This window comes from Gavialis gangeticus, unplaced genomic scaffold, assembly GCF_001723915.1.
Source record: "Gavialis gangeticus isolate Ggan-Ray unplaced genomic scaffold, GavGan_comp1, whole genome shotgun sequence".
Taxonomy (NCBI): Eukaryota; Metazoa; Chordata; order Crocodylia; family Gavialidae; genus Gavialis; species Gavialis gangeticus.
The window spans coordinates 61,249,409-61,271,532 of record NW_017729024.1 but is presented as its reverse complement, the minus strand read 5'-3'; the positions used below and the strand labels follow the sequence as shown (position 1 = coordinate 61,271,532).

Here is a 22,124-nt window from a genome sequence, read left to right as displayed (position 1 = left end):
GTATATTAGTGTGCTTGAATAAACTCTGGTGCTTATCACACTGAATTGTATTGCTTCCAGGCCCGTTTTTACACATAGCCACAGGAGAGCAGCACATTGAGCTGGGTCGGAGCAGCCCCAGCTGGCAGGGAGCCCAGGGGTCAGCCTGCCATCCTGGGGCTGTTTCCCCCAGCTCAGTGTGCTGTGGAGGGGCTGGCTGGGGCACAAAGGTGCCTCAGCACAGGGCTAGCCAGCAGATAGCCCCTTCACTGAAGCACCCTTGTGTCCCAGCCAGCTTCTCCGCAGCTGTCTCTATGTACGCTGCTGCACACAAAAGAACTCTGCAGCAGAGTAATACTTGTACATACTTGTATGTACAAGTATTACCCTGTTGCAGAGTTTATTAGTTTAATGCACCCTGATAGGGACATGCATGTAGACGCTAATACGTTTACTGCCCAGTTAATTAGGCAACTGCACAGTAAACATCTTGTGTAGATGTGCCCACCTAGCACTAGGGCTCTTTTAATTCATTTATTTAATCCATTTTTATCCCATTTATGACGATGTTTTATAAAGCAGCATGCAAAGCCTAGCCTGAGCAAGGCATGCAGAATTAGGCCTATCATATTTGACTTTGCTCTCTTTTTTCTGTATATATTTAAGTTGAGAGACACCAGCCCAATTCCCAGTGCAGTTTCATATGCCATTATGCTTTTTTACATAAAACAGAATAATTAGAAATTGCAATATTCTATGAATTGTCTTTATGGACTCCTTGGTTTGAATCTTCTAGTTCATCTATTGCCATGTTTGTTGGTAGTGAAAGGCTAATTTTGTAAGTTTTTGGTTGCATGAGTCAGTCCTTGCTCACATAAAGAAAGTCTTGGAAAACAACAGAACTAACTGCATGTCTAAAAATTAGCCATGCCAGTGTTTGCTGCATGATTAGTTAGATACATTTCACCTCCGCAAAAATTTCTGCAACCTATACATAAATGTACATTCAGAATCTTCCTTCCACCTTTTTGTTTCATGCAGAAATCCCCCAGCAGATCACTGGGCTCTTGTTACTGGACTCCCAACATATGTAGCTGAAAGTGGTTATGTAAGTATTTAACTCAAATTACATAAACAGTTTCAGAAGTGAAGCTGAGTTAATGCTTACTTTGTACAACTGAAGCTTTTACTGCTTGAACTAAACCACCAAGCAGAACAGGTTAATTGTTTTAACTCAATTTTGAAAATGTTTTTGTCATCTAGATTTGCAACATTATGAATGCAGCTGCAGATGAAATGTTTAAATTTCAGGTACTGTAAAAGCTCTCATACTTATTAACAATTCCTCTGTGCTTCCAAAAATATAATTGAAATTCAATATTATACATATAATGCCCTTTAACTTGTAGCAATAGTGAATGTGTTTTAAAATAAAATAAAAAAATTTATGCATTAAAAATACAATTTGTGTATTCAACATTTTTCTGCTTGCTGTTGCTTCAAGGAAGGTCCTCTAGATGAATCGGGATGGACTATCAAAAATGTTCTATCCATGCCAATAGTTAACAAAAAAGAAGAAATTGTTGGTGTTGTCACATTTTACAACAGAAAAGATGGGAAGCCATTTGATGAACAAGACGAAACTCTCATGGAGGTATAATTATTCTCTGTCATTGAAAGCAATTTTTGCCCAATGGTCATTGCCTAAATGACAACAAACTATTGCTGAAAGCATGCGCAGTAGCATGTGTGGCCTATGACATTTTGCAACTGTGTAGTGTTTTGTAGGTATGAGTTAATTTGTTGTGGAAATTCAAAGAATCATTACCAAATCCAAGTGGATCTAGGTAATCTTGGCTTTAAGGGCACCTATACATATGCCAGATGTCTGCTCTAATGTAGGCTAATTAGCATCCCTGCATTTCAGAATGAGCTCCTCAAATGAGCTTTAGGTAAAGTTCCCCTGCCACCATTTTGAAGCATGGGATGGTGTTGGAGCCTCTCTAATTAAAGTGCCACCCCCCTTCTCCACCCCTGGAGCATGTATAAAGATGCCCTAATAGTCTATTTAGCTTCTAAAAACATTGGCACCACCATCTAGCTCCTGTACACTCAAATATTTTAATGAAGTCATTTGGAACCTTACTATCTAACCCATCCCAGTAACAGAAACAATTTGCAGAAAATACAATTGGACAGACATTCCAGAATACATTGACACTATTGTAAGAATATGTTTCATGCCCAGCTATTGGGCATGAGGTGTTTATACCATCTAATTCTGGCATTCTTCTGTACAGCAGCAAACAGGTGCCATTTCCGCTATGTGCGTGAGAGTAAAAGAGTAAGAATGAAGTTGTAGGGGGTTGGAGGATACTTCAAGTATGATTCATAAAATGGCTTAAATTCAGATCTAGCAAAAACAAAACTGCTGAAGTCAGGAACTGAACCTTCCTACAACAGTGGAAAGCCCACGGGTTGAACACCACTGACGTAAAGCACTGGTGCTAAGAAATATCAGAGAACATTAAAGACCCATTGGCTTCAAATGCTAAAAATAAAATTAGTTTTACTAGAATAAGGACCGCTGGAGAGAAGGTAGGGACCAGATTCTATTCCGCTTATGGGGCATTTAAAGTCAATTTAGGCACTTAGGTGAGTTTGTATTCTACCCTCCTCAAGTTCCTGAAAATTGATTAATGCACCTACTTTTGTAATCCTCTATCAGCTAAACTTCAAGATTGAATCACAACCCCCCCCCCCCCAGTAAGGATGAAGAGGACCCTCTGGTACTTGCGGAGGGTGGTATAGAATTTCATAACTTTGCTTTGACATTGTTGACCCTGCATACCAAGCTCATTTGGAAAGGCTGGACGCACACTGAGGCCAGATCTTGTTTTTACACCCACCATTACAGGTTTTTGTAACATATAAATAAGAGAAATGTTATGGTTCTCACGTATGTTCTCCTCAGCCCCTGGAAGATGCTACATTTGTCACACAGTTAACATGTTAATCATGCAATAAATTGTAAAATACCACAAGTTCAACCAATTTATTGTGCCATAAAATGACAAAACTGCTACAAAGATGTTCTACATTTAATGCTTGGGCTTCCTGGCACATGGGTTTAGAGGTGTTGCTTGGAGATGCCAGTGGGGTGCATCATGAATGGTTTTCAACTTGCCAGGATCACCATCTGAGTTCTACCCATTCCAACAAGGTGAAGCACTATGCCCGCATTTGTGTGATTGGGATTTGACAAATTTTATCCCTGATCCCAAAAACTGCATGTTCTACCATGCGCGTGGGATCAGATCCCATAGTGCCATTACATTAGTGTCTAACTGTTGCCTAGAAGTATGGCAGTAGCAGTAATTGAGATGTCCAATAGCATAACGATGGTGGTGGGGAGAGGCAGAGCCCCTGGTGCAGAGAATGGGGATCAGCAATACAAAAAGAGAAGAATCTGCATTTCTGGACCAACTACTGCCATGCTGCTGGCAGTGCAGTGGGTGCACTGCCATGCCTGTGTCACTGTCACCCAGGGAGTTCAGCCATTATGTTACATCTCTGAAGATATTTTTATGTTTTTGAGGGCAGTGGGAGGGAAGGAAGAAGCTCAGCTACTTCATTGTTTCCTTTTTTCTCTCCTTTTTAAGTCCTTGACACAGTTCCTGGGCTGGTCCGTACTTAACACAGACACATATGACAAGATGAACAAGCTGGAGAATCGAAAAGACATTGCTCAAGACATGGTGCTCTACCATGTGAGATGTGACAAGGATGAAATTCAGGATATCTTGGTATTGAAGCTAAGCTTAATGGTTTACTGTTGAAGTCTAAACTAGTCCCAGTCTAACAGTATATCCCATCTGCAAAAATTTGTCAACATAGCTCCTTTCATCCCAAGTGTGTTTTATTTTACCACATGCATTTCTAAAGCACCCGCCAAATCTGAGCTTGCATTCCAAAGTAACTTAACAGTCTTCCTTGGAATGGGCCATATTCCCTTCTGCCTTGAGGTGCATGACTTTCAAGAGGGGGCAAACTCCAGTAACTTTTCCCTGAGAGCTTTCAGGACTCCTGCACAGAGAGAAGGGTCTTGCTGTGTAGCAGCTATTGCCTGCACATAGTTTTCCCTTTGACACTATGTTGCAAACACCTCCAAGGAGGGAAGGCAGCTGTCAAGGGTGTAAAAAAGTGAGAATGTAAACCAAAACTTTGTTAATGCTTAGTGTTAGTCACTTGCATTTCAGTGTTAGACTATTTAGAGATTCATCCTAGGCTCGGAGTGTTAAACTGGGTCCTTTCCATTCTGTGTATCATTAAAAAGATCGCTTCAGGGCTAGTATAGCCCTTAAAACACTGCTGCAGCCCATTAGTAACAGAAGGGTTTACAGAGATATTACCAAGAAAATAATCTAATGTCAATGGGGTGCTTAGAAGTTTTAGTTTATCCTGCCAAACCCCTGTGGCTTGGGATGACATGTGGGAGAGAGAACCCAGCTTGGTAGGGGTGAGTGTGGAAGACTAACAATCTTTCCATTTGCAAACTATGCAAAATTACATGTGGAGGTGATAAAGAGAGACAGTAAGTATGGGCATCAATGCCACTTTTGGAGCTACTTTATAATGGAGACTTGCCCTTTAAAGACAGTAATGGAAGCAAGGCTCAAAAAAGAAAATGGATTTGGAAGTTAAAAGCTGCTCACAACTGAATTCCCTAATGCCATGTAGCCTTCACCGGGATTAGAGTCAACAGTGAAAATAACATATATGTCATCTTCGTAGCCAACACGAGACAGGCTGGGGAAAGAACCACATGAGTGTGAAGAAGAAGAACTGGCAGAAATACTGGTAAGAGTCATACATGGTTGACTTGACAACAAAGGCAGATAAGTATTTGCTGGGCAGAAGCAGGAAAGAGTTGTCATTTTGTATTGGGGCCCACCAGTGAAGCATCTCAACATCTCCTAAGAATAGAAACAACATCCCTCTCTCCTTCCCCTGCCACACAGACACCTGGAGTATCATATCTTAGAATAGTATGTTGTGGCATGGTATGGCCCATCTTCCAGAGGCAGTGCCTCCAGAACTCCTGGGGAGAGGCTGCTTTGCATTCCCCCAAGTACCAGGAAACACTTAAAGTTTTGTGCCTCTGCAGAGAACCAGCTGTGGTCCACTTGGATTCTCCACACAGTTTGCTATCTCAGGCAAATAGAGAGAGAGATCTAGAGCCAAGTGGCTCTGTACGACCCTGGAGCCAAGTTTGATCCTTGAAGGCTGGTGTGTCAAATCTACCAGGATACTGTTTAAACAACAAAAGAGCAAGCAAAATATATGACAGCTTGTATATACGGTGACCTGTAAAACCAATCAACCCAAGTCTCATTATGCTAAGGGGGCAGGTCTGAAACAGCAATATGCTAGTGGGAATACTGAGAAGGAGAGCTGTGCTGCTTGCAACTATATCTGTGAATGGCACAAGGAACACAAAATCTAGCCCATCTATTCCTTTTCCAGCGTGATCAACTCCCGGACCCTGGTGAATTTGAAATCTACGAGTTCAAGTTCTCTGATTTTGAGTGCTCTGAGCTTGACCTTGTGAGGTGTGGAGTTCAGATGTACTATGAGCTTGGCGTGGTGAAAAAATTCCAGATTCCACAAGAGGTAGGTGACAGTTGTTGGCAAGCTGTTACAGAGAAATGTCTGTGGACTTCCACCTCAACTTAGTAGCTCTGGACAGTAGACCTAGAGCCCAGCACCTAGAAGCTAATGGGTATAGTCACAGGTTATGCTGCTGTTAGTGGCATCGTCAAAAGGCACAGTAGCTCTCTGTGCTGCACTCAGGAGGTCTGACAGAAGCATGTAAAGCTTTAACTCTAGCTGGCATGAATACCATCACCCACAAAGCAACAGCTGTGTGCTCCAGTGGTGATGGTATACACCCACCAAAAATACTGAGTGCTTACTTCTGCTGCTAGCCTGTTCTGAAGCCTGTCCCCTTGAAGCCTGGTTGCTATTGACAGTCAATCCAACTAGGTTAAAGCTAGTAGCTAGACAATGCTAAATACCCAGGTAAACTACATTAAAGCTCCTTGGGAAATGCCTACATAGGTTGCGCTCAGTTTCCCAATGGAAGTGCAGACAGACTCACAGGCAGAATTTTTTAGCCACCAGTGAAGTCTGTTGCCACCTACTGGAAGCTGGATGTACACACATAGTAAGTGAAACCAAAGCAAGCCCACATCATCATCCATTGCCTTGTACCTTGTGTCATTGTTTGCCCCATACAAACTGCTGGCATTAGTTTTAATGAGTGGATGAGTATGCTTGGGGAGCTCTTTACACAGATTTAAGTAACATGGCCATAGCAAGTGCAAGGGCCCGGGACAACTTGGCAGCATCAATATGAGAGGTGTAGTTAGTTGTGTAATTCTGAAGTCAGTCAAAAGGCCGGGTAGATACACACCTTTTTAAACTAACTAAATAAGGTATATACAGGGAGAACACAATCTTTTGTGAAGCCAAGTTCACTTCTTCAGATGCTGGTTCACAAAAACTTGCGTGATCTCTCTCTCTCTCTCTTATTTACCATATTTAAGTGGATGACCTCCCAATAATTATATTCTATACATGGAAAATGTATACAGTTGTTATAATTTTCCATGTACAGAATCTAATTTTTGGAGGATCATTTTAAATTTGTGCTCCCACCACTGCAGTGTGGAAAGCAGTAGTAGGGGGGCACATGATGGGGGGAGCACAAGGTGGCAGGTACTGGGGGGGCAGCAGAAGGTGCAGACAATGGAGAAGGCAGTGAGGGGGCAGGCATTGGCGGAAGAAGTGGGGGTTCAAGTAGCTTCCCCCTTGCCCCCTGTCTCCCCACCACTTGAGCCTCCTTTTGCCTGCCCCCCGTTGCCTTTGGCCCCCATAGTCTCAGGCCCCCTTCCCCCTTCCACTATCGTCCCCCTTGCAGCCTCTGCCTCCATCTGCACCTCCCCATCCTATTGCAAGTCCTATTGAAGCTAGGAGGAGTACAAGACCATTCCTTAGTCATGCAGGCATGAAATCAGGAAGTAGGCCTGTGTGAAGTGGCTAGTATTTGCTTTGGATTCAGATTCAGCTGACTCAGGGGGGGCAGTGATTCAATTTGGTGATTTGAATCACTGTCCTGAATCGATTCAGTCAAAACTGATTCAGAGATTTGGCTGCCGCTAAATCGGCTGAACCAAACAGGTCCCATACCCCACCTGCCCTCTCAGTTCTGTCAATGACTGCCCCACCCAGCCCCAGCATCCTGGCTCTTAAAAAAAACTCCCTGACAGCTGCTGCAGCATCTGGTGAGTGCAGAGCTTTTTTTTCCCCTTCTTTTTTTTTAAGTGCCTGGATGCTGGGGCCAGGTGGGGCTGACATTAATGGGGCTGGGAGAGCAGGTGGGGAATAGGGGCTCATGGCAGAGCCCCCCCCCCCACAGCACGGGGCAGTTGGGGACAGCAGGGATCGCCCCCCTGCCTGGCAGGAGCTGGTGAGTGTGGGTTTTTGTTTTTTGTTTTGTTTTTTAAAGCACCAGGATGTTGGGGCCAGGTGGGACAGCCATTGATGGGGCATGGGTTGGGGGGCACTCAGGGGGGCTGTAGGAGCAAGCAGGGGATGGGGTCTGGTGGGGGGTCCCCCCATGGTCCTCTACCCCCTTCTTCAGCCCCGCCTCCTCCTCCACCCCTTACCTACTGGCACAGAGCCTGGGTCCAGCTCCTTGCAGCAGTGAGCAGGGACTGCCCAAATCACCAAATCTTCCTCCAAAATTTTCCAAATTGATTCGGAGGCTTTGAATCAATTTGGACCTTTTTATTGATCTCCTGATTCAATTAGGAGACTTGGCTGCCAAATTGGGCCAAATCTCCTCTGAATCAAATCACTACCTGAAGCTTCTCACAGGCCAAAGCACAATTTGAGTTGCAGCTAGCAACAGACGTGAAGGGTAATAAGGAGGGTTTCTACAAACATGTCAGCAACAGGAGGAAAATCAGGGAAAATGTGGGTCCTCTACTAAACGGGGGAGGCAACCTAGTGACAGATGAGGTGGAAAAGGCTGAAGTACTCAATGCCTTTTTCAACTTAGTCTTCACAGGCAAGGTCAGCTCCCACATTACTGCACACCTAGCAGCACAGTTTGGGAAGGAGGTGAGCAGCCAACACCAGCAAAAGAATGGGTTAGGGACTATTTAGAAAAGCTGGACATATACAAGTCCTTGGGGCCTGATGTGATACACTCAAGGATGCTGAGGGAGTTGGCTGATATGATTGCAAAGCCACTGGCCATCATCTTTAAAAACTCATGGCAATTGGGAGAGATCCTGGGTGACTAGAAAAGGGCAAATATAGTGCCCATCTTTAAGAAAGGGAAGAAGGAGGATCTGGGGAACTACAGACTGGTCAGCCTCACCTCAGCCTCTGGAAAAAATCATGGAGCCAAGTCCTCAAGCAATCCATTTTTAAGCACTTGGAAGAGGAAAAGGTCATTAGGAACAGTCAGCCTGGATTCCCCAAGGGCAAGTTATGCCTGACCAACCTGATTGCCTTCTATGATGAAATAACTGACTCTGTGGATGTGGGGAGAGCAGTGGACATGATACACCTTGACTTTAGCAGGGATTTTGATATGGTCTCCCACAATATTCTCTCTAGCAAGCTAAGGAAGTCTGGGTTGGATAAATGGACTGTAAGGTGGATAGAAAACTGGATGGATCAATGGGTTTAGAGCGTAGAAGTCAATAGCTCAATATCTAGTTGGCAGCCAGTGTCTAGCGGAGTGCCCCAGGGGTTGGTCCTGGGGCCAGTTTTGTTCAATATCTTTATCAATAACCTGGAAAATGGGATGGAGTGTACCCTTAGCAAGTTTGCAGATGACACCAAGCTGTGGGGAGTAGTGGATATGCTGGAGGGTAGGACTTGATTCAGAGAGACCTGGACAAATTGGAGGATTAGGCCAAAAGAAATCTCATGAGGTTCAACAAGGACAAGTGCAAAGTCCTGCACTTAGTGCGGAACAGTCCCATACAACAGTACAGCCTGGAGACCAATTGGCTAAACAGCAGCTTTGCAGTAAAGGACCTGGGGGTTACAATGGACAGTAAGATGAATATGAGCCAATAGTGCGCCCTTGTTGTCAAGAAGGCTAATGGCATACTGGGCTGCATTAGGAGAAGCACTGCCAGCAGACAAGGGAAGTGATTCTTCCCCTCTATTCAACACTGGTGTGGCCACATCTGGAGTCCCATGTCCAGCTTTCGGCCCCCCGCTACAGAAAGGCTCTGGACAAATTGGAAAGGGTCCAGTGGAAGGCAATGAAAATGGTTAGGGGACTGAGGCACATGACTTCTGAGGAGAGGCTGAGAAAACTCAGCTTCTTCAGTCTAGAGAAGAGAAGACTGAGGGGAAATTTAATAGCAGTCTTCAACTACATGAAGGGTGGTTCCAAAGAGGATGAAACTAGACTGTTCTCAGTGGTGGCATATAACAAGAGCAAGGAGCAATGGACTCAAGTTGAAGCAAGGGAAATTTAGGCTAGATATTAGGAAGAACTTTCCTACTAGGAGGGTAGTAAAACACTGGAACAGGTTACCCAGAGAGGTGGTGGAATCTCCATCTTTGGAGGGTTTAAAGACCCAGCTAGACAAAACTTTGGCTGGGATACTGCTGCTGTGAGCAGGGAGTTGGACTAGATGATCTCATGAGGTCCCTTGCAACTCTCATTTTCTATGACTCTATTGTACTTGAGGGTCCTTCCTAACACAGTGAGAACTTGCTCAGTTATAAGCTATAAAAGGAATATAAATAACTCAATAGTATTGACTGGTTTTTATTTTTCAACAGCTGTATTTTCAACCACTCATTGTTCCCAGCATTAAAAGAATTTGTTTCCTTTGGAGATGTACTAATACCCTCTTCCCACTTTCCAATTTGCAGGTACTGGTAAGATTTGTGTTCTCTGTCAGCAAGGGTTACAGGAGGATTACTTACCACAACTGGCGCCATGGCTTCAATGTTGCACAAACGATGTTCACGCTTTTAATGGTATTCTACTACTGCTCCTATGTTTTTTCTCTTAGTTTTATGGCATCATTTTGTTTACAGTGTGTTTTATGTAATTAACAGAGGCATCTCTTAGATGTCCATAAAAATATCTGCAAGCATTCCTTTGTCTTTGTAAAAGTCTTATTTCAGTAATAGTACAAAACATATCCCTCTCTAGTACAATTAATGCTAAGGAAGTGGATCTTGGTCTCCACTGAGGCACTGGTGTCCATCAGATTATCATTCTACCACTGTTTCTAGCTGCCATCCTTAATCCCTCAGCCCAAATGTCTGTTTGAGCTAAAGATCTGAAATCGAAACCCTGACTTGAATCCAAAAGGTGGTTTTTGTAGCAGCACCTTTTCTTCAAGAATTTAATAGGACTTCATGACCGAGGACAGCCAGACTGGTGACAGTTTAAATGAAAAAAAAAAGATGTTTTCGCTCATGTACTGTCCAACCCCAAACAGGAATAGCTGCTATAACCCCCAGGCTGACTGGAGGGGAGGAAAACTGTTCTCTCTTAGCAGGTCCTAGGGATAGAGCTACTCCAAAGACAAATGCAAAAGCAGGACCAACACTCATTGGTTGGTCCCAGGCAAAGCACTTGCTCCTGAGGCAGCAGAGCAGGCCCTCTCCTTAGGCATGATACGGAAAGGATTACGAATCATGCTTCTCCCTTGGGGTGACAAAGCTTCATATGGACCTATGCCCAAAGAAACCTGGAGTATCTTTGCCTGAGTTTTGTGCTCTGACTCTAACTAAATCTCTGTCTTCTTGTTCTGCAGTAATGTTAACAAGAGAGCCCAATGCTATCTTGGGCTAAGTAACTTTAGAAGACCTACAAAGGAGGATGCATGAGATGCATGTAGTACCCACACACACCTGCTCTAATTTTGAAACACCTGTTCTGGTTTCCCCTGTACCTTTTCCAAGTTCTTGCTAACTCCAGTGCACTGTATATTTGGCTTCATTAAAATGTCACATTTTAGTTCTTCGTGTTTAATATAATAGATTTCAAACAGAGCAGCCACACTGACATATTTTTCCTTTGGTCATACTAACAAAACTCTGCAATTCTCTTCTTCTAGACTGGCAAATTGAAGCGTTACTATACAGACCTTGAAGCCCTTGCTATGGTAACTGCAGGTTTATGCCATGACATTGATCACAGAGGAACCAACAACCTTTATCAGATGAAGTAGGCACTTTTTATTGTTTTCAATAATTATATCCAATGTTTGCATGGGGGGGTGGTTGCAGAGGGATCAAACTAGGTTCAGAACAGCTCCTGATTTAGGGTGCAGGCAGAGAACAGCATCCATTGTAAGCTGTCACAGTCTGATGTGATTTAACTGGTGAGGAAAGCTGTAGTTCTCTCGTGCTCTTTAGGCTACTGGAGGCCACCAGTAATAGGAGTTTGGCTCAAGCTGTCTGTCAAGACAGGTCTTTGAGCCATGGAGACATTCTCCCAAAATGCACGGTCCCAAGCACAAGAGCACATTTCTGCCCACTAAATTGACCCACATGATATGACATCACTGGTTATCCAGGCCTCTTTTAAATGATTAATGTACCCTCAGGTCAGGACACCTGCTCTCAGCTGCTTGCTGGCTGTGCTGCCTAGCTGTTCTCATATACCCAAGAGATCTCTGTGGCTAGTGAAACAGCATGTGGACGCTGCTTGGGGAGCTGGTGGTTGGGGTTTTTTCCCCCATACACATGCACACACCTTTTGTACAACAGTGAAGACTCTCTTAGGATTTAGCTGCCTTAGGATGTGAATGACAGACCTTAACACTAGGACTGCACAGATGTTCAGTTACAGCCTAGGAAAATGGGCAAGAGCTGATGCTTTTCCTATCCTTTTTTGACATATCTTTTTGAAATCACTTAAGTGAAAAATAAAACCAAAAGACCCTAACTGTGCTGTGTTATAAGGGTTCACTTGTAAATGACAGTTTATAAGTAGTTAATAAAAAATGTAAAAGATAAGCCTGTTCATTATTAGAAAAATGTAATATTGTTATTAAAACATTACTCATTCAACCTCTACAAACTAAGTTGAACCTGAATATAAAGTGTGACTTACCTAAATAAGACACCGCTGCAACACTTCCTTGTTCTTTAGCGTTGTACTAATTATGTTTTTCACTTATAACCAGATCTCAACATCCTTTAGCAAGACTTCATGGATCATCAATTCTGGAGAGACACCACTTGGAATTTGGAAAGTTCTTGCTGGCAGAAGAGGTTTGTAATGCATACTAACATAGGGATCCATCCAATTTGCTCTCAATTCCATTTGAAGCAAGATAATATCAAGCTGTAGGGGCTTGGCCCAGTATTTTTCTTTGGTTTGGATTCTGTGGGTGGGAGAGACTTCACTCGCATTGTAGTTTTCTCAGCTTTCGGTGTAAATGAACCCAAAAGTCAAAGTAAGATTTGGTTAAAATGGCAGAGTTTCTTTTGCCTTTGTGCTGAAGCCAAGTAGAAATAAAAATTACATCCGCTTGCCTTATAAAGAACTATCCTATATTAGATGCCTCTTCAGTGCCTAGTACAGTGAATCCTTTTCATGTTCTACAATAATCTGCAGCAAATTGGCCCTGACTTGCAATGATTTATTTATGAGCCTTCTCTATCAACCTAGCCCAACACTCATGTAGTTTATCTGCCTACTACTTTCCATCATTAGAAAAACTTTCTATGTACATGGCATTCTCATAATCCCATTGTAACCCTTCAGGCAGGCTCATAGGCCCATTGTGAGGCAGCCAATTGGAGTTCCAGTTACTCAGTTTGTGCATGGAGGGCGGTGGCGGGGAAGAAGTGGAGAAGTTACATGACTTGCCCAAAATATAATGGGGAGTCTGACAAAATGAATGAAGAACACTGGTAGCCAAAATTTTCTCAGAACCCATAGATCTCAAAGATCAGATTTAATCTTAAGGCCATCCTTCCGCCTGCTGTAGGCGAAATTCTGACAAATTTACTCTATTTAGTCTATTAATCTTTTACTTCAGATAAATTCCTATTAGTGCTAATAGGTACTCAAGTTGATTTCAGGTAGTACGGACAACTCAATGCCCCCTGTAAGAAACAGGGATCTTTTCACAGTCTTACTAGACATTGGAGTGAGTTCTTATCCCTTCCCTATACAAATCACTTGAAATTGTTGAACAAAGACACACATTCTGAGAAAGGAAGTGACATGTGATGTCCAGTAGCCTGCAGCAAAGCATCACTGATTTCTGTGAGCGTTATTTTCTTTTAGTCGCTGAATATTTACCAGAATCTCAACAGGAGACAGTATGAACATGTGCTTAACTTGATGGATATCGCTATCATAGCAACTGACTTGGCACTGTACTTCAAGTAAGTGAGTCCAAATATGAATATGACAGGTACCTTGTCTTAGTATAAAGTGTTATATAATGTTCTGCTGCTCCTCAGCATGCAAGACTCCTCTCAAGGGATTCTATGTCTTCTGGAGACCCATGCAGACCATCAAATGACTATCTGAAAGCAGGTGGATAAAACTTTCTTAAGTAATGAATTTTAAATAATTCCTAATGTTCATATTTATATGATGCTGAGCTGGGTTTTCTATAATGCTAACAAGCTGGTTTTGCTATTTCCTTCATGTTGACAGCGTGAGATTACTTGGATGTTTTACTACTGAGATATTTCAAACTAGTATATATATATATATATTTATTAATGACTATGATCAATCCAGGGCTTTATTAATATTCTTGAGACAAATAGCACAACTTCAAAACAAGATAAGAATAAGCAAATAGTTTGTAGTAGCTTAGCCAACACCTTCTCCATATATTTAAATTTCCATCAGTAAAAAAGTTGACCATTTTTTGCCGTCAGTGAGATTTGCACTTCTAGGTCACTGAGGCACTTGTAGTAAATACTGTCCTTAACTTAGGCTTCTAATTCTTTAAAAATGGCCTGCATAGCAAAATGTTCACAATACATTCATGAATATGCAGGAAGACTAAGTCATTTTCTTGTCATCACTGAAACAATTTCCTTTAGAAACAATGGTTTTATACTGCTAAAATGTAAAAATACAGTTTTATTTGTGGCTAAAATTATTTATGCAAATACTAGGGCACATGAGTAGGACACTGAAATCAGGCTGTTTGTGTAAGTGAACATACGTATTTGTGTAAGCAACTGAAGGGTTAGAGCCAATATTTTGGAGTTTTGCCTTTGGCATTTTGGTAGAATTCAAATTGCATTTCTAATTTAGTTCACAATAAATCTTAATCTGATGCTGCATTTCTTTGGTGAGCCAAAGCACAAGTTTGCAAGTTAGAATCACTGAAGTGTTACACTGATTTAAATAATATTTAAAAATTCCAAGGGTTTATGTTAAAAAAGTTCTAGAGTTTAATGGCAAACCCTGAGTGTGCCAAATATGCAAATACCCTGGGAGTGGCAGAACCTGGTTTGCTCAACCAGTAGAGCAACAGCTGCTCTGTGAGCAACAGAAGACTTCATCTGCTGCCCTTCACCGCTCCCCTTCCCCCTGCCCAACCAGTAGTTGGCAGAAAGCACATATAGATACACCTGTGCTTTTAGATTTGACCTGGAGCTCCTTTAGCAGCTGGAGCCTCCCAAGGAGGACTGCACCCAGGCTGGCAGACCTGCCATTATGGAGCTATGTGGGGTGGTTAGATGGAGCCTTGTGGAGGGGTGGGCAAAATATGGCCCATGCACCAGATCCAGCCCACCAAGGGATTTTGTTTGGCCTGCACCAGGTCCCTCAGCCCCGCATGGCCCAGCCATGGGGTCAGCTTGGGCCTTGGCATGTGCAGCCAGTAGGGCTTTGAGAAGCTTTGGTTGCTGATTCAATTCAGTGGATATTCGGCCTGATTCGGCGGCCGAATCTTGGAATCCGAATCAAATCAGGAGACCCTTTAATCTCTGAATCGAATCGGAACCCTCCAAATTGATTCAGAGAGATTCAATGATTTGGACATAGAAACAGCTTTAAATGTTTTTTCTACATACCTCAAGGGACCAGGTGGCTTGTGAATGCTGAGATGCTGGGGTGGATGGAGCATCCTACGGAAGCACTGGGGGGTCCCTAGCGCACTTGGTGGCAGACCCAGAAGTGGACCAGAAGCACTTCTGGTTCACTTCCGGGTCCACTGGGGAGCGCGCAGGACAGCCCCCGGCTCAGCAACTGGTGCCTCCTGGGTCTGGAGGGGGGGCACCTGGGGTCCCCCCATGGCCAATCACTGAGCTAGGGGGCTCCCCTGTGTACTCGGCAGCAGACCCAGAAGTGACCCAGAAGTACTTCCAGTCCACTGCCGAGCATGCAGTGCCCTCCCCCCATGCTCCTGTGGGACGTTCCATCCACCCCACTATCACAGCATTCACGAGCTGTGCCTGGTACCTTGAGGTGTATAGAAAAAGCATTTAAAGCTGTGTCTATGGCTGAATCGCTGATTCTCCAAATCAGCATCAAATCTTCAGATTTGTATTCGGCTGAATTGAATTGGGACAGTGATCTGAATCAACTAATTGAATCGCTGGCCCCGATTTGGACTGAATCTGAATCGAATACGACCCATTTTGCACACCTCTAGCAGCCAGTCCCATCACCCTCAGGCATGCAGCAGGATTGGAGTGTTGCAGAGGCCAGACTCACTTCCTGGCAACCCTGGCAGTGGCAGCTCCTTGCAGCTGTTGCTGCCAGTCTCTACTGCCAATGCCACTACCAGATCTGGCCCTGCTGCCCAGGCACTGTGGCCCTGGCTGTGATACCAGACAGAGTGGGTGGACAGGGTCTCTATAGAGCCCATCTGGGACCCACACAGGCAGGGTCCTCAGCTGGGCAGATGGAATTGAGCCGTGGGCAGGCAGGGAGCAGCATCCGGTATTGGGATGGATGGGACCAGGGCTGGAATTGGGATCCTGGGGCAGTGACAGCAGGGGGCCAGGGCTCAGGGCAGAGCCGTGATCTGCTCCCTGCATGTCCCTACAACAGGCTCTGGTTCTGCAGGCAGGGGCATGCAGGGAGCAGATTGTGGCTCTGCCCCAGGCCCCAGCCCTGCACTGTCATGGCCCCTGTGATCCCGATCCCAGTCCTGGCCTAGCCCATCCATCCCACTCCTGGACACTGCTCCCTGTCCACCCACAGCCCCATCCCATCTGCCCGGCCAAGTACCCTGCTTGCACAGGTTCCTGCCAGCCTCCATGGAGACCCCGAGACCTCTGGGTAGTGACAGCAAGGAGCCAGGGCCTGAGAGACAGCTGCAATCTGCTCCCTACACACCCCTTTTGGCAGAACCGGCACCTGTCACAGGGGCATGCGGAGAGCAGATTGCAGCTCTGCCCCAAGCCCGGGCCCCACACCATCACTGCGTAGCAATTTGGATCCTAGCCCTCGCCCCAGCCCTGCCCACCTGTCCCACTCCCAGATGCCAGTTCCTGCCCCTCTGTGGCCCCATCCCATCCATCCATCCAGCTAAGCACAGGGCAGATCCACTTAGGGAGTTTTGGTGAGCTGTTGCAGGTGATGGGGTGGGAGCCCACATAATTGCCCACCCGTGGGTTAGAAGCTGCTAGAGTCTAGAAGCGGGGTATGGCTGCATGGGATGGGGGGGAGGCAGAGGACGAGAAGCCCTTGGGATATGTACATACAGTGGAGCCGCCTTTGGTGAACCAAACACACTGACCACAGCTGTTCAACCAAGGGTCTGTCCTGTAAAATGTTTTTGAAGGATCTTCAAATGAGGTCTGTTGATTCCCTATTTAACACACCATTTCCCTGTTATTTTTTAAGAAAGAGAACAATGTTTCAGAAGATTGTTGATGAGTCGGAGAAATATGAGGACAAAAAGGCATGGACTGATTATTTGTCTCTGGAGACTACCAAAAAAGAGGTTGTCATGTGAGTAAAGACAGCCCCCCTTGATGCGTAAATGGTACAGAAAAGGCCACTATATTTAACAAATAAGCTCCTAAGGGGATCAGACAGGAAGACATAAGATGTAATACATGTTACCTAGTGAGGTATATTAAGCTCACATTTCACTTCTTATTAATGTATGTGGGAGCCAGATTGCAGTGGCTTTGTCTTTCAGAAAGCTGTTTGAATGGGTATTAAAATGAAATTCCAGCTATCTGTTTAAGATGTATACATCAGCAAGTAATTAAATAAAAATATACCAGTATCCTGCTTTTAAATGAAGCAAATAAGAAAAAAGTCACTATAGAAAAATGTCATATAAATTTCATGTCTGTGTGCTGCCAGAGCACCTCAGAGCATTTGCCATACATCAGAACCCAAATAGCTCTAAGGCAGTGGTGCTCACCCTTCTGGTCTCACGGGTCAGATAAGCGGTATGGGACGAGTCCATGGGCCAGATCCAGTATGAGGAACCCTGGTGTGCAGGGCTGATCCACAGGTGTGATCTGGCACACCAGCCTAGTCCTGCTTACTAGATCTGGCTGCAGAGCAACCTCATGCACCAGCTCAACCCCACAAGCCAGATCCAGCTGCAGAATAACCCAATGGACCAGCGCAATCCACCATGTAGGGCCCTGTCATCCAGCCTGTGGGGTTCCCCCACAGGTCCAGAAATGCTGGTGGCAGAGCAGTGGTGGCAGTGTTCATTGATCCAGCTCTAGAAGCCACAACAATTAATGCTGCAACCACTCCCCTACTGCCAAATTTCTGGACCCGTGGAGAGCCCCATGGGCCAGATGACAGCGCTCCATAAGCTGACTTTGGCCCACAGGCAGAGGCTGAGCACTACTGCACTTAGGAGATAAGCAAATACAGGACAAAGAGAGGCTTCCTGTGTCAGACACCTCATAATCTAAATAGAAAAGAAGAGAAAATGTGTGGGGGGAATACAGAGAGAAGATACAGATGGGAACACAAAGATATAATGCAAGGTCTCATGGTAGACCATGGTATTATTCCACTGCAAGCTTCAGTCTAATTGAGTTTTTGTAACCTTTATAACAAATGGGACAGTTTTATGCTTGGGAGTAGCTTGCCAGAATGAGCAGCAGTATGGCAAGGTTTGTATGGCAGTTCCATGTTACTGTGAGTAGTCTGTGGTGGCATTTAAGGCACCTTTTTAACTCAATCCATGGGTTTTAAAACAGACTTTGCACTAAAAAATGGCAAAACTGAAGTTACTACAAACCCTGAAAAGAAAACCAGAAAGCCCAGAGAGTACTAGAAAGGAAAGAACAACAAGTTTATTTTTAAATGCCATTATTTTACACCAACATGCCCACAAGTGGCTTTTACATAAAACTTTTACTAAGTTTTAGATTAAAATTGTTTTAGGGCTAGAATGCCCCTGCTTAAAATTCGACTATTATAAAAGCCTCAGTCTGTCTGTCTGTTACACTTTATTCACACTCTGATTGGTTGTCTGAAACAACTAATCACAGCGTGAGTGCTTGGACAGGAGCTGGAGGCTGCACCAGCCCCTGAGCCACTGGGGGACCCTCTTCTTCCTTAATGTTTCACTAGAGTCTCTGCTGTGCTCAAAAGTGGCTCAAGTGTCCTAGGACTAGCAAAAACAAAAAAGCTGTATGCAAACCAGTTTTATCACAGGAAATTATACAGATTGCAAACCTGGAGCAGAAGCTGGCAGTACACTCAGATGAATTTTATTAAGCCAGTCTGGGTCTCCTTCATTTTTAACACAAGGCAGGGGGGAAGGATATAAAGCAGGAGGTAGCAAAAAGCTGTAGAGTGAACACTGATTCCTTTCTGACTCCATTCTCCAGGGCCATGATGATGACTGCCTGTGATTTGTCTGCTATTACTAAACCCTGGGAAGTCCAGAGTCAGGTCAGTGGCCTCAAAAATTGCTTGCTCCATATAGGTGTAATACACTTCAGTGGGTGCATCTACACGAGATGCTACATCACCATAGCTTGTTGCTACAGCGACATAATGCTGCTGGGCATGAACCGTGACACCAACTTTTCTGCACAGTAGCAACAAGCTATTGCGCAGTAGCTCATTGCTACTGCAAAGTATCTTCTAAAAACAACTGTGCAGTACAAAGACTGTGCAGTAACTCTGCTTAAGCAAGTATTAAATGACTGTGCAGTAACAACTGTGCAGTCCACTGCTCATGTAGATGCAGCCAGTATATTACAACTTGCTGCATTGCCAGCAGTCAGCACTAAGATTTTTCCCTGTCACAATTTCCAGCAATACTGGTAGATAATTATTTGCAGATTGATAAACTACTGGTAAATCCTTCTGGCTGTAATATTTTCTCACAAGTTGTCAAATCCACAACCCTATGTTACAACATAAGAGAATTGATTTTTTAAAAAGATTTTGATGTCTAAGACTTCAGTAACCAGCTGGATACTTATTTGCACATAACACTATAATTTCTTTGCAGTGACAGCTGCTTTGCTTGGTTTGGTCAGTTGTTTGATTTTCTTCTTAAAGTGCATGTACCTGACTGAGTCCTAATAAGTACACAACCTAGTCAAAATTTAAAGTAGGTAAATAAAGTGTGTAAGAACAAATGAAAGGGGAGACTGCATCCCAGTGTTCTTGCACCCTAGAATGTATTCAGTGCTATGAATGTGAGAAGCAAGCAAAAAAAGTGCTGCCAACTGGCCTAGTTTCACTGGGAGCATCTACACATACAATTTAATATGCAATAGCCTATTTTACTGCACATTAAAGCACTGTGTATAAAAACCTGTGCAATTACACTAATGTACAGTAAAATAGGCTACTGCACATTAAGCCTCACTTAAAAACCATGCACGTTTGTTACTGAGCATTAAGGCAGCCTAATGCACAGACCTTTAGTACCTCACATTGGAGGTACTAAATTTAGTGCACTTCAGTTTTGAAGGGGCAGGGTATTAGGACAATTCTCAAGAGCTTCAGGGTGGCAAAGGGCAAGTATTTCTATGGAAAAGACCAAAGGAATAACTAATGCCTTATTTAGCCTTATATAAAGAGGCCTAATAAGAAGCAAGTTCTTGCAGAGAAACACAGCCAGAACTTGAATGACTGACAGAGGAGTGCACCAATGAGCTATCTTGCCAGAGATCGCCTTCAACTCTCCATTTTGTTATGGCAGAGCAACTCCATTCACTTCAACAGTGCTGTCCTGGTGGATATTTCGTAAAACAGCAGAGAATTAAAGGCAAAACAACAACTGATTGAAAAAAAGTATTAGACTGGACAAGATTATGAGGAAATGAGCAAGGAGGGGCTCTTTCTTCTAGTGAAGACTTGAGCTGTTTTGTATTTTAAAGCCAAAAGACTGACGGTGGCTGTTCTTTTTTTAATGCAGGTAGCTTTGCTAGTAGCAGCTGAGTTCTGGGAACAAGGAGACCTGGAAATAAGTGTACTTCAGCAACAACCTATTGTAAGTATCTCACAAGAAGCAGAAAACTTGGTCACACCTCTTAACAGGCAGCATGCCGTAAGAGCAGGGGAGCCCTCCTTGATCACATACTATTTTAAATAAGAGGGGTTTTTTGGCTCTGCACTGGCTGCCTTTGCTGCAGGCACTGGGAAAAAAGAGAAACTATTACGGATGATGCCATAGAACTGTTAGGCTAAGAATGATGCCATAATAAGTTGAGGAGTGGAAACACAGGGCTTTTATGACTTGTTCTCCAAAGGAATCGATGTTCTTTTCCAGCCCATGATGGACAGAAAAAAGGCTGCCGAGCTACCAAAGCTTCAAGTTGGTTTCATTGACTTTGTGTGCACATTTGTATATAAGGTAAGCAATTAGCACTGCGAAGAACAATCAGTATCTTCCAAACTCGGCAATATTGTGTTGGGTTTTTTTTTAAATATATTTACCATGCTACAACCTTCTTCTTGATCCAGGAGATGCAGTGAGTGCCTACAATGTTTTTATCATGGCCTTGGCTATGGGATGCAATAACTTGAAAACCAGGATAACCATAGAATGTTTGCAGGGAACTGGCACACTTTACAGTACCAGCATGCAACAGATATGTCTGATCCAGCATTACTCACAGACTACGTATTGCTGATCAGCTATTAAATTAAGCTTATGTTTTGAAATGCAGGACCTCATCCTCAGCCCTGTTCTCGCAACCTTTCACCACTCATCGTGCAAAGCAGCCTAAAATCCATCTTAAATGACACCGAACACCCCAAGTCTGCCATGCCCAGTGCTTTTCATCTGCTGAAACAGCCCCTTGGGCAGCTGGTGTAACCCAGAAGAGTACCTTGAACTGATTGATCAGTTGTATGGAAATACATTTGTATCTCTATGCCACTGGTTTTCAAACTCTTTAGACTCAAGGCACCCCTTCAGAACTTTTCAAAGTACACTACATCAAAAAAGTAAAATATATCAGGCATATTATAACATAAACATTATAATCCTACTATTAATGAATATGTTAGAAATATGATATATGATATATTTTAACCCACAGCCACAACTACTGAGTCCAGGTGCCACGTGCCTCCACACCTCCTGTACAGTCAGAGTGGGAAGCAGCGGTAGCAGGAGCATGTGCTCTTAAAATCATAGAAAAATAGGGTTGGAAGGGACCTCAGGAGGTCAGCTAGTCCAACCCCCTGATCAAAGCAGGACCATCTTCAACTATATCATCCCAGCCAAGGCTTTGTCTAGCTGGGTCTTAAAAGCCTCCAAGGATGGAGAGTCCACCACCTCTCTGGGTAACCTGTTGCTTTACTACCCTCCTGGTGAGAACATTTTTCCTGATACCTAACCTACAATTCTTGCTACAGCCCTTCCTGTTCCAACTTTGCAGGGTGAGCCCCAGAAATAGGGGCAGATATCACTGTCCCACAGCTATTTTCAGGAGGCATGTTGAGGCTGAACTGGGAAGAGCTGCAGCAGAAACAGTGCACCTGCCTGCACAATGTAATGCAGGCAAGCCACTTGTCACAGTGTGTCTCCAAGGTGCCTCTTGAATAGAGAGGTGTGTGGGGCAATTTCACCGCATGGTGTGAAACCTCTGGCAGGCTCTTGCAGCACCCTGGGGTGCAGTTGAGAACCACTGGTCTATACTAG

At 44.0% G+C, this 22,124-nt stretch overlaps 2 protein-coding genes across 2 annotated transcripts in view; one reads left to right on the top strand and one right to left on the bottom strand.

Moving 5' to 3' along the window:
• Positions 1-22,124, bottom strand: part of LOC109297420 (purpurin) — a 221,201-nt gene that overhangs the window by 82,049 nt on the left and 117,028 nt on the right. The gene's annotated exons all lie outside the window — the stretch shown is intronic.
• Positions 1-22,124, top strand: part of PDE6B (phosphodiesterase 6B) — a 40,638-nt gene that overhangs the window by 12,783 nt on the left and 5,731 nt on the right. The window contains exons 7-20 of the mRNA XM_019517147.1: positions 1,021-1,087; positions 1,243-1,290; positions 1,484-1,633; positions 3,642-3,785; positions 4,774-4,839; positions 5,506-5,652; positions 9,952-10,059; positions 11,151-11,260; positions 12,225-12,312; positions 13,337-13,437; positions 16,874-16,981; positions 18,844-18,907; positions 20,391-20,465; positions 20,745-20,828. Coding sequence (XP_019372692.1) covers positions 1,021-1,087; positions 1,243-1,290; positions 1,484-1,633; positions 3,642-3,785; positions 4,774-4,839; positions 5,506-5,652; positions 9,952-10,059; positions 11,151-11,260; positions 12,225-12,312; positions 13,337-13,437; positions 16,874-16,981; positions 18,844-18,907; positions 20,391-20,465; positions 20,745-20,828 — 1,360 coding nt within the window. The remainder of the gene's footprint in view (positions 1-1,020; positions 1,088-1,242; positions 1,291-1,483; positions 1,634-3,641; positions 3,786-4,773; positions 4,840-5,505; positions 5,653-9,951; positions 10,060-11,150; positions 11,261-12,224; positions 12,313-13,336; positions 13,438-16,873; positions 16,982-18,843; positions 18,908-20,390; positions 20,466-20,744; positions 20,829-22,124) is intronic.